Raw genomic sequence first — 12695 nt, 5'->3', positions numbered from 1 at the left:
ATGTTTTCTTCAGAAGTAGGAAGGGCCCATTACTGTATTGTAAACTTTGGCTTTAGACTATGGTATCAAAGGAATTATAAATGTGGGGATTACTTTTACTATTTTAAGGTAAATGGGATTCTTTTTAACTAATTTACAAAAATGTGAAATTGAGAATACTATTAAAGTTGTGGATTCTGGGCTATTTCTCACAGAAAACCATTTCTTTAAATTTTTTTTTTCTTGATAATAAAGCACAGCTGCTAATATTGATAGGGATTGTATAAAAAAATTGAAAACTGAGACTAAGGAGAAAGCTATCTCACATCAAAACCTCTTTCTGATGCTGTTTTCTACAAATTCAACTTATACATTTTTGGGCACGTAAAACAGGAATGTTATGCCAACATGAAATGTTTTTCTTTCAAATGTGATATTAAGATAATGTTGTTCTGTTGCAATGTAGGTAACAATAAATATTTATAGGCAGTAGTGTTATAACACTCTGTTTGTTAAACATATGTAATATGTACAAGGATATTTAATTATTCTTTTCAATATGACAAAATGTTTAAATGGTTACAAGAAAAATCACTACATTTAATAAGATTTCATTAAAAAACTCATTTATACAGAAAATGTGTCTATACTGAATACAGTCTTAAAAAACTTACTATCTGGACAAAATGTTTCCAGCTTATATATTCTAGTAATGATGTAATTATGTGAAAAATATTGGATTTTAATAAAATAATTTTAGCAAAGTTAATTTCATCAAACATAATACATTTTATACTTACAATGTACACCATGATTACTAGTTTATATCTTCAGTGTTTTCACCTAGCTTAATTTGATGTTATTACAAGCTACATTTTTCACTAGTAAGAGAAAATTAAAGCTTAAACCTTTAAATAGTTCATTTATTTTTGCCTCAGTAGAGTACATACTTCATAAAGGATCGGGAAGAATTCATTTTATTATGGCACATGTATAAATTATTTCCACTATAATAGCTATAACGTTTTTGGTTGTAATATGAATTGCTCTATAGCTCTATAATGATGCTTTATAAAGCAAAACATGGCTGGTTTATTTAAATGTCTCTATATGTTGTAGTAGTAAAGCTTGAAAGCATTATTATTAACTTAGGTTTTGTTTCCGGGATTAAATTACATGTATATTTGACATTTTTCTGATAACCTGAAAATATTAGTGTCAATATACAGCTCATAATGACATAACTGAAATAATGTACTGAACTCCACATTTCAGATATTCCAATTGTTCTAGTGCTACGGTGTAATGATGTGATTATACTTCACAACTACGTGTTATCTATTTTACAAATAAGAGAGGAGAGCAAAGGCTCTGAACACAAAGTGATGATAAAGAGAAATACTAGTCACTCTGATTTGATCAGAGAATAATGCTGAATATACCAACTGAAGTATCTTGTTTTACTGTTTGTGCTCAAATAATCATTATATATCAATTTTTTTACATATTCAAGGAGGATAAATAGTCAATCACTGTTATTTTATGATTACACACTGAATAAAGGTATTAACTTACTCTATCCTACATGGTGATGCATTAAAATTATTTTTCTAAATGCTCAGGTTTTGGTGCCAAGCTGAAGCCTCCATTAATGGCGAGAAGTATCACCTGCAGGAAAAATCCCCAGCTGTCACCCTCAAGAGCAACACCAAGGAAAAGTTGCTGAGCAAAATCAAAGCATAGTTATGTGAAATAGTCTAACAGGACTTACAAATTCCTGGGCGTCGTGAGGAAAGCCCAATGATGCAAGGTTTCAGAATTATACAAATTGCAATACAGGCCTCAGCCCAAGGAGTTTCTGAAAAATTGCTAGCAAGAGCATGGGTCTACAGAAAGCAAAATAGCATGAATTTTTCAGAAATGTATAAAATGCTGAACATTTTATATAGCGAAGCACAGTACATACTTTGGTGAGAACTAATTTTACTTAGTTGAATTTTTGGGACTGACAAGATACATCACACTGTATAAATTAGGGATAATTGATCAACTGACAAGTTATTCTTATTTTAATTTCACTTTGAGCAACAAAGTGTCTCCTTTTATCAATGTTTGTAAAACACAGGGAGCCAGTATGGTAAAAATTAAACATGGATGTTTCACCATAAATAGAAGAGAAACAAATGGTTCTGACTGTGTTTGCTTTTAATGTTACATAAATATTACACTAATATTTGTCAAAATTTGTTAATGAGCTACCTGTAAGTAGATTTTCAGGGATGAGAATGTACAGGAATCTGCACAAACAAAATATATAAAACAGGTTTCAAAAATCATCTTGAAACGTAAAATTGGAGAGCAAGGTGGAGAGGACAGGAACATTTTCCTTCCTTCCTTCCTTCCTTCCTTCCTTCCTTCCTTCCTTCCTTCCTTTCTTTTTTCTTTCTTTCTTTCTTCTTTTTTCTTTTCCAAAAACAAAGGGCGTTTATTCTGCAGAGAATTCAGGCATGCTAGGGTCACCACCTTCACAAAATGGCGGTGCCACCAGGGTGGCTTGCAGGCTCCTTTTCAAGCCGGAAGGGGGAATTTCTACTGTGACTACCTGACTTCAATTGGGATTGGCTAGTGTCCATGGAGGGTACCTGTCCGTTTGAGACTAGCTGGCTTCTTGGAACTAAGTCCCCTCTTTCCTCCCTTAAGTAGGATTTCACCTCAGAACCTTGAGGTGGGTTCAAGGGTGGTATTGGTGCTAAGACTCAATAATTAAATAAGAAATATGTTCTTTAACAAATTTAACTAAGGCATTGGTTATGTAGGGTCCATAAGTAAGAGCAAGCAACAAAAGGACCATGGGTCCAGCAAGAGCCAAGACCAGGGTTGTCAACCAGGGGTACCTGTTAAACATTGATTCATACCAGTTTGGAGACTGTTCTCTATTTTTCGTTCATGAAGCCTTTTTCAGAGGAATGCGATGGATTCTTTGACAACCCCAGAACGATCTACATAGAAACAGCATTCTTCTCTCAAGACTACAAAGAGGCCTGCCTTTTGGAGGAATAGCAAGTCCAGACCTCTTCTTTTTTGCAGCACTACTTCTCCCAGTGATGAGTAGGAGTCCTGGATATGGGTGATCGATTTTTCTAATTGCTCTATATCTTCATCTACAGCTGACATTAGGAGCCTATAAATTTTATCCTGTGAAACTAGTACTGAGGTTCTAGTACCTATGGTTCCACCAGACCCAGAAGGGAAGACAATAAATAGTATGGCTGTGATGTACACCTGATTTGCTTGTCTAGTAGGTGGCTCTAGCTGGTAAAGGACTTTTTCTGGGTAGTAGTGGACTAGCTCTACCAAGACACAAAAATATTTAATATGGTTTAAGACCTGGGTATGCACGCAGGGAGTCAGAGCAGTGGTACAAACCCAACTGGCATTAACTTGTGAGTTCCTGCCAGCATCTGAGTTTCATTGCAGAAATGGGAATAACCTTGGGGGAGGAAGTGGCAGGAGAGGGTTCTGTTTAACACAGAGACCATTTCCTGTCACAAGCTGTAGGGTTAGTATTTCCTTTCCTGATTGTTGCCATCTGCATGTCAGGATATCAGAGGATACAGATTCGTTTCCTATAATTGCAATTCTCTCATAAAATGGAGGCTTGATATCTAGGCACAGCCAGCAGGTCTTAGTAAGGTCTGGCCTAGAGGTATTTAAGACCTCATAGATAGCATCGAAGCATTCTAATGGTCCAGATTTGGGTGGTGGGGTTGAGTTTAGGGTAGGGCTTGTCTTGGACAGTATGGTTGTCAGTTCTTGTCCTGGGGTGGATTTGGGCTCAATGTGGAGTTGGTTTTGAGCTGGTCTAGGTAATTCTTTATTTGGGCCTAGGGGCCATACTACCTCTGTGGATCTTGAGGTCTGGCTAGTTTATATGATGGTGAACAGGGGCTGGGATCTTAGGGGTCTACTCAGACAGTGTGATCTTAAAGTAGAGAGACCTAACATTTCCATTTGCTTTTAAAGCACCATTTACATCAATATTGCCTCTCTGGTATCTTTTATGCGATAGATAGACAGAAAATAAAGACATTTTGTTTGAAGTCTAAAACCTTTGGCATGCACGTGTGAATCATTCTGTTCATGCACATTCTAAAGAATGCCCAAGAGGCAGACGCTATAGATTTTACATCAATATCTATTACAGTAAGCCCCAAATTAGGGTGAACTCAAAATTTTTTATGGTTTCATTTATCTATGCACAAATCATCTTTCATAGATAATTCATGAAGTCATTCACCAGAGACAAATTTAGTAACCTAAATACAGTCTTTTTTTTTCATAAAATAAGAATGTAAAACAATGACACACCATACATTAAATCATGAATCAGAAAACTCACACAAAAGGAAGAAACAATAGAAATCATCAAGCCTTCAAAGAAAAAAAAAAGGAATATTATGAGCAGCATCCAACATATATAGGACAATAAAGTTTGGCTGAGGGAAAGCGGGTGAGTAAGATGGAGGATAGGTGCCTCTTAAGGTGGAAAGGGTTCACCTTCCCCATTCTCTTACTCACAGGCCACAATCATGATGACTCTAAAGCCACATAGGAGCTTTAGATGTCTGAAAGTTTTAATAATATATTCTTTTCAATACATTCTTATAAGTACAGTTCTACCGCTGAACATTACTGTTTTTCAGGTTTCTTTAGTCACCTTCTCAATCACTAGTAATCTTGCTTCTACCACTGAATACCTGCTGAAAAATTTAGGGCCAATTCTCAGTGACTTTTCTGCTGGGAAAAGTAGACTTTCTTGCCTTGAGCTTAGCCTTGGAAAATGTTGAAAAATTTCTTCTTTTATTTTGTTTTCTTTTTATTAAATAATTCAATTTACATCTTGGTTATTGGCCCCTCCCTCCTTTCATTGGTCCCACCCTCTCTTTGGTATCCTTTCTCCCCTATTCTGAGGAATAGGGATGCACCTCTACCCAAATACCCCAGCTCATCTATTCAAATAAAGGCTGTGGTTTTGTTGGGAAGCCCCATCTGTGAGAAATGATCAGGAAGCAGGTTTGTTTCTTTACTTTCTACCCATCTACGTGCTTTTCATTTTTAATTACTTCTGATAATTTATTGTGGGCTTTCCTCCCTGTGATGATGCTTGTATCCTTTTTTAAACTCAACTTGACATGATATACAGTAATCTTTTAAGAACTTAAATGAGCAGTTGTCAAGGTCAGGTGGGCTTCTGCCCTCGTCTTTGGGGGATTGTCTTGATTATTAATTGATGTTGGAATACTCTAGGTAACAACATTCCTTAGGCAGAGGGTCCTGGAGTATATGGGAATGGAGAAAACCAGCAAGTATGTATTCATGTGCTTATTCTGTCTCTGCTCTTGACTGTGGATGTGATGCTTTAAGTTCCTATCTTGACTTTCTTTCAGGAATGGACTATGACCTGGAGTATAAGTGAAATAAACTTTTCATCTTCTATATTATTTTAAGACAAGGTATTAGTCACCGCAACAGAAATGAGGTAAAGCAAACTCTGAACTCTCAAGGAGTGGTAACTGCAGATACTCCATGAGGAGTTCAATAAGAGATAAGCAACCAGAAAGGGAAATCCATTCCAGTAAAAGTGTCTTTATAAAAAGGACACTGTATCCTCTCTCCACCTTTGAGGATACACTAAACCTGCAACCATTCTTTGGCATGTCAGGAATACTGCAATTGATTGACTGGGAGACTTTTCAACAAGTTTTCAGATTTAAAGGCTAATATAAGAAATGAAGCATTGTACTATGTATTGCATTGTAGAAGCTACTTAAGAAAGACCCCCTACTTCTGTTCCACCATTTCTTCTTATACACTCAAGAAAAAGACAGGGGTCGGGGTTAGTCTGTATCAGAGGACGCCAGGTCTGTTTTTCTGGCTTGGATCCCTCACTAGGGGATACATTACTCTTAAGTTAGATTTTTCTCTTTGAATACGCCAGGATATCCATTCATTTCCCAACTTGCTTTTCATTCAATGTTCCCCACTTCGGGGAACAACATCACTATTACGAAGCTGAATATCTACCAAGCCGCTGAGGAAAACTGGTTGTGCATATGAATTATTTCCCGGATATGGCCTCTTCTGGCACTTCTCAGTTGCTATTTGGTCCTGACCTCATCACATTTACAATTTAATGAGGTAGTCTTAATTCTATTTATTAACTGCATTATTTTTCTAAATTAATTTAGTTCTTCCTAAACTAAAAAAGGGTTAATATGATATTCATTCATTCTGCTACAGTTCTTAAATGGTTCTGACAACTAATATTTTAACATTGTGATTTCTTAGAAAAAAATGTTCTTTTTTATATTATTACAATTTTGTTCTTATATTATCATCATGGAATCATATAACATTACAATGATGAAATAATAGTTAATGATGCACACTGTTTTATCATTAATTTTCTTTGCTAACATGCAAATGATTAACTAGAACTCAAGAAACCTGTCTATTCTTGTACCATATTTCATTACTGATCTGGCCTTAGTTTATGGCTCTGGGTATTCACAAATAAACCTGCAAATTTCCTGAGCATCTGTTTAGAAGTTATATGGAAGATAATACCCCTGTATGAAAAAGATTGCCTAAATTTTCACTCTACTATATCTCCTAATATAATTCTCACTTTTATTGCATGTCTGAGATTATACATTCTAGGCATGAGGTGGGTGTTCTATTTAAATTGCATTGACTGTTGCAGCCTTCTAGATTAAAAGACACTTGGTGTATGTTTTTAATAGATCGATTTTCCATTATTGGTACACAATTTTATTTGTGATACCTAAATATTTTAAAATAAGGCATCTTTTTACATGCATACAATTATAAAAAAGCTTGCCACTAAACTTCAAAAAATCCAATGAAGAGAAAGAGACATCCACTTAAAATTCCCATTTTATTTCAACACTGTTTTTGTATACAGTTCATAAAAGTCTATTTCTTCCTTTTGAAGGTTTATAATTTGATGCTTGTTGCAAAGGAGGGTGAAAAATAGACTGTGATACCATGCAAAGGCTACTGTTTGATGAGACCAGAACAGAACTGAAATATCATCCAAAATTGCAGCATTGTTTAGAAAATTGTGCCCTTAACTGATGAGATGAATATCATTATAAAATTTGAATTGAATAGTTTACAATTATAAAACAACAGAACCTCATTACATGATGAATAGTTGGGGGCTGCAGAGATGGCTCAGCAGTTAAGAGCACTGGTTCCTGTTCCAGAGTACAATTCCCAGCAACCACATGGTGGCTCACAACCATCTGCAATGGAATCTGTTTCACATTTCTGGTGCGCATGAAAACAGAGCATTAATATACATAATGAATAGTTGCCAAATACATTTCTTTTGTTTGATTCCTTTTAATGTTGCATATCTTATCTTTTGTATGTGTGTGCATACGGGCGTTAGCAGATGGAAGCATTTGTATATAGATTCTTGTAGGATCCCAAGGTTGTATTAAGCTACCTCCCTCAATAATTCTCCACTTTATTCATTAACCCAGGGTCTCATTGTTGAACACAGACTACACCAGTTAGGATAGTTGAGCTATACAGTCGAGCTTTTCCCTGAGATGCTATGTCTCCGTGTTCTCAGTCCTGAAATTACAGGCAGGACTCCTTACCCTCTCATTTGCATGGGCATCTGAAGGGGAGTCCTCATGCTTGCACACAAGGTGAACCAGCTTTTGGTTGGTTTTTGTTTTGGTTTTGGTTGTTGTTGTTTTGTTGTTTGTTTGATTTGAGGCAGAGTGATGATACATAGCTCCAGATGGCTCAGTTTCAATCTCCCGATCTTTAATATTTGAGTTAAAAAATGGGGTTCAGTTGTTTCCCTTGTGAAGCTCCTGTCCCTTCCAGGTCTTTCTATTTACCTATTCTTCCATAACATTTCTGGCACTCTGCCCAAAGTTTGGCTATGAGTCTCAGTATCTCCTTTGATACCCTGTTCGGTAGAATCTTTCAGAGGTCCTCTGTGGAAGGTTCCTGTGCTGTTTCCTATCTTCTCCTACTTCCAATGTCTATTCTGTTTGCCCTTCTGAATGAGGATAAAGCATCTTAAGTAGGGTCCTCCTTCTTGTTTAGCTTCTTTAGGGCTATAGAGTTTACTATGTTTATACTATATTATATGGCTATTATCCACTTATAAGTGAGTAAATACCATATGTGTCTTTTTCCTTTCCTCGTTTTTAATTGCTGAGTAATAGTCCATTGTGTAAATGTACCACACTTTCTGTATCCATTCCTCCGTTGAGGAATGGATAGGTTGTTTCCAGATTCTGGCTATTACAAATAAAGCTGCTATGAACATAGCTGAACAAATATCCTTATTGAATGGTGGGGCATGTTTTGGCTACATGCCTGGGAGTGGTATAGCTGAATTTTTTATTTTATTTATTTCTTATTAATTTTTGTTTATATACTTTCTATCCCAGCTGTAGCCCCCTCCATTGTCCCCTCCTAATCCAACCCTCCCTCCTTCACCTCCTCCCATGTCCCTTCTCCTGTCCACTGATAGGGGAAGTCCTCCTTCCCTTCCCTCTGACCCTAGCCTATTAGGTCTAATCAGGATTGGTTCCATTGTCTTTGTTGATAGCCTAGTAAGGCTGCTTCCCTCAGGGGGAGGTGATCAAAGAGCCAGGCCATTGAGTTCATGTCAGAGACAATCCCTGTTCTCCTTGCTAGGTCCCCACTTGGAGACTGAACCGCCATGGCCTACATCTGTTAAGAGGTTCTAGGTTTCAGCCTTGATGAGACCTGGTAAGTTAGGGTCAGATAGAAGGGAAGCAGGACCTGCCCTATCAGGGGACTAGGGAAAGGGCATAGAGAGAGAAGAGGGAGAGTGGGTGGTATTGGAAGGAGACAAGGGAGGGGGCTGCAGTGGGGATTCAAAGTGAAATTGTAATTAATTAATTAATTACATTTAAATGTAATGTTCAAAGTCTGAGCCACCACGCTAGCCTGCCAAGTGCTTTTCCTACCTAACAGATTTCTATTTCTCAAATATTGAACATATAAACCCTTATGTTATCTTTATCTCTCACCTAAGGCCAGGATCTTTATAATAACTATTGAGTCAATTGCATGAGTTCCATTAAATTATGTCTGCAGTACAGTCTAATATTAAATGGACCCTCATAACTTTTCTCCTGGAAAGTAGATAACTACTTTTGTAAAGTAACATTACGAAGAGACTATCATGATTTATCACTTTTGAGTTTCATTGACTATTGATTTATTTATTATAAAAATTTATCAGAAAAATATATTTCACATCAGCACCAAATCATATTCCAAAACATGGGATGATTTCTCCCTGAAAATGACAATCGGCAATATGGTAGGCAAGATTCTTATCTTTTGACACATTCAGAGATTATTTCATAGACAAAACACAAATATTTTCCTTTAGTACTCTTCCCAAATGCCTTATAAACTAGGTATAATTCAGTTATTTCCAGCTAATTCTGTGGATTACTTCACTCATTATTACTTATTTCATGTTTTCTCCTAGTATAAAATAGGGGTAATGGTTGGAACATTAAATAGATGGTTAAGGAAACACTTTCTAAAGAAACAAAAATAACCTCTTTCAATAGAACTTCAGATGCTGCCACATCTTCTTTCAGACCACCTGCTGTCTTTCAGGTTGCCTAGCAACACATGACATCATCAGCTGCCTCCAAAGGATGCACTGCTGTAAAAGGACCCTCAGTCTCTCTCTCTCTGTCTGTCTCTCTGTCTCTTCTCTCTCTAACCTCTTAAGCTTTCCCACTGTCTCTCTGTCTCCCACTCTTTGCCCACATGGGTAACTCAGGCTCAAACTCTCCTTTCGTCCCTTCCCTCTCAAATAAACGTCCTTGTGCCAGACCTTTTGTGTGGTGTGTAAGTTATCATAAGAGAACATATTCACGTTGGACTTCTTCTCTTAAATACTCTCAACTCTCAGGCCCTTTCTTGATTGTGTCATTCTTTCTATTCTCTGACCTTTGTCCTCCCAAATTTAAAGCCTCTTAAGTGAAGCAGTAGTTGTAGTATTACAATGTTTGTAAAGACCCTTCCCACCAAAGCACAGATGACAATCTCTTATTATTATTTTCAGTTATCTTTTTATAAACTTCTGCCTTGTGTGGTATTATAAAATAATAGGTGAAGCGGGTTTATAATAAATTATATGTACTGGTTTTTCCTCATAAGCCATTTTTTTTTGCTCTTTTTTTCTGCCTCCTTGAGGTCTAAAAGAATGCCTAATATAGAGTGTGGATTGATGTAAAATGCAGTTTTAATAACAAAGATGACGTAGACTTGATATTATACTAAGCAATTTTTCTTAATCCCTATGTGATTCATTGTATTCCTATAAACTTGCAATGATTAACTTCTGTCATTAAAAATGTTTCAAGGCATATGGGCTTGAAATGTCGGTCACCCTTTGAAGTGACCAACAGTTTCCTGAGTCATCTTTCTTAGTAAATTCCACTTTCTCATTTAAAAGAACATGCAATTTCATGCAATTTGAATAAATTCCAGTACTATTTTTGTACCCAATCTTAAAATGTATAGCCTATGGATATTTTTAGATTACCTCTGAGTATGTGTATTATCTTTGTGTGAGTACTCCATGTGTGTATATGTTGCTGCACAGGCCAAAACCTAACAGGGGAGCCTGCGGAGCTGTTTCACCTAGGTGTTGGGAACTCAGCACAGGTTCTCTGTAAAAGCGTCAGCTGGTTTTAACTACTACGTCATCTCTTCTGCTTAATGAAATAATACTTTTTTTAAAGTAACTTCTTCCCAATCAGTCACCTGTAAGATGGAAACAGTTTAATTTTAAACAGATCATTTACAGTAATGTACATCATATTTCTATTTTTTTTTCAGCAAAGGCTGTCCATCTATAATCAAGCTCTCTGTCTCAAAGTTTGTTTTCATGTACTCAGTTGAATGCATAATATACTTTTTTAGTGCTTTGCAAGTCCCCATATCTGTTTATTTGTTGTTGGTTTGTTTATTTGTTTTCGTCTTGAGCATAACTTGATTCTTTCATTGTTTTTATTTTGTTTTTGGGTGGTTTTATTGTCCTTTTTTTGAAGTTATTTTTAAAGAATGGTCAAATAGGAAATTTATGTTGACTAAATAATTTTAAATTTTTTATGCAAAAATATACAGAAAGTACAGTTCTTTATTCTAAGAGACATTTAAGCAACTCAAACAAATATATGTTGTTCTGGAGTACCTTAGTATGAACATAAACAAAAAGAAAAAAATTCTAAAAGCAATAGCTCCTGGAATATACAGTAACCTCATCTGTTAATTTATTTTGCAATCCCAATGAAGTTGTAAATATCATTGCACAAGTAACTAAATAGTTTTTGGTACATAGAGACAACAGGTCAGTGTTCTTCCTCTAGAGTAGCCTCAAAGACAGCTTTGTAAACTGACTTTCACACTAAAGTCAGTAAGACACAGGATACTCTAGGAAAGAGAGCAATTCCACTGGGTTTTGGAAATGCAAAATCCCCTAGCTTTGCATACACTCTGGAGGAGCCAAAACCTTGATTTCTCTTCCTTATAACACTTCTAAGAAATAGCTTGTACTTTGGATCAAGCTGACAGATCATCTTGCATAAAGCAACAGGAAAAAAAAAAAGGAGCAAAATGAACTAAATATTGAGCCTGTACTTACGAAATGCTCTGTAGAATTCTTCAAGAGCAAGGTGCTTGTCAGCATTGAAGTCATCATACTTAAGCAGATCGTACAAAGAACAGTCAGAAAGGTCCTTGTAGAGTTCTTCCTGTTTAATCACCTGGCAACCAATACAATAAAATCTTTATAGCTGTGTCTTAATGTTTGTATATAATATAGTTAATTATAGGTAACAGTCACAGAATAGAATACTTTAAATCTGAAGAATAGTTAAAAAAAGAAATCAATAGCAAATATGGATTTTGGTTATTGAACAATTATTTTTCACCACTACAATGACAAAGCTAAGATACAGACTTTTCTAATGAAAAGCATCAGAGTATAATTTAACAAATCTTTTATGCTTTTTCTTTGGCTTGAATTATTTGCTTTATTTACACCAACTCAAGGAGACAACTGCACAAGAAAACCATGTTCTATGCCTCATTGACCTGTGTCAGAAGAAAACACAGTTCCATCCTGTTGTGAAAAGTGCAGCATGCTGTGACTACTTCCTTCTTCATATTGTTTGTGAAAAAGTGAAGTTAGATTTTGTTTCCTTAGGCCTAAATTTCTCTGTAGCTGGAGATGAGTCATTTGAGATTGGGCTAGACTCCCTGCTCACAAAAGAACTATTAAGCAAATGACTGTTTCCAGGAGCCAGACAGAATTAATGCAGCGATTGATAACAAGTCTATTCAAGCATGGTGAGGCAAACCATTATCGTCATTCCTACTCTGTCCGCTCCCATAGACTGAGGTTCAACACTTTTATGCTCTGCTGATTTTGACTGTTGCTTCTCAGAAAGCAGAGCTCACAAAATTTTGCCGACATTCCTATCCATAGTGTGCATTTGCGTTGTTGTGTCCACAATTCCCCATTCCTTACTATTCTACCGCATAAGGAGGAAGTAATGCCTACTGCCTGTAGCTTAGCCTCAAATTGCTGTTTTTGTTTTAGAGGG

General features: G+C 36.2%; 1 protein-coding gene across 4 annotated transcripts in view; it reads right to left on the bottom strand.

Annotated features, from left to right (window-relative positions):
* The window catches only part of Fstl5 (follistatin like 5), a 692962-nt gene that overhangs the window by 341729 nt on the left and 338538 nt on the right, over nt 1-12695 (bottom strand). For all 4 annotated transcript variants that reach the window (XM_060378450.1, XM_060378449.1, XM_060378448.1 and 1 more), the window contains exon 6: nt 11732-11852. In XM_060378450.1, the coding sequence (XP_060234433.1) occupies nt 11732-11852 (121 nt within the window). The remainder of the gene's footprint in view (nt 1-11731; nt 11853-12695) is intronic.

The sequence above is a fragment of the Meriones unguiculatus genome, chromosome 2 (assembly GCF_030254825.1).
Source record: "Meriones unguiculatus strain TT.TT164.6M chromosome 2, Bangor_MerUng_6.1, whole genome shotgun sequence".
Taxonomy (NCBI): Eukaryota; Metazoa; Chordata; class Mammalia; order Rodentia; family Muridae; genus Meriones; species Meriones unguiculatus.
The sequence above is the reverse complement of the archived record's forward strand: the minus strand, read 5'-3'. Positions and strand labels throughout refer to the sequence as shown.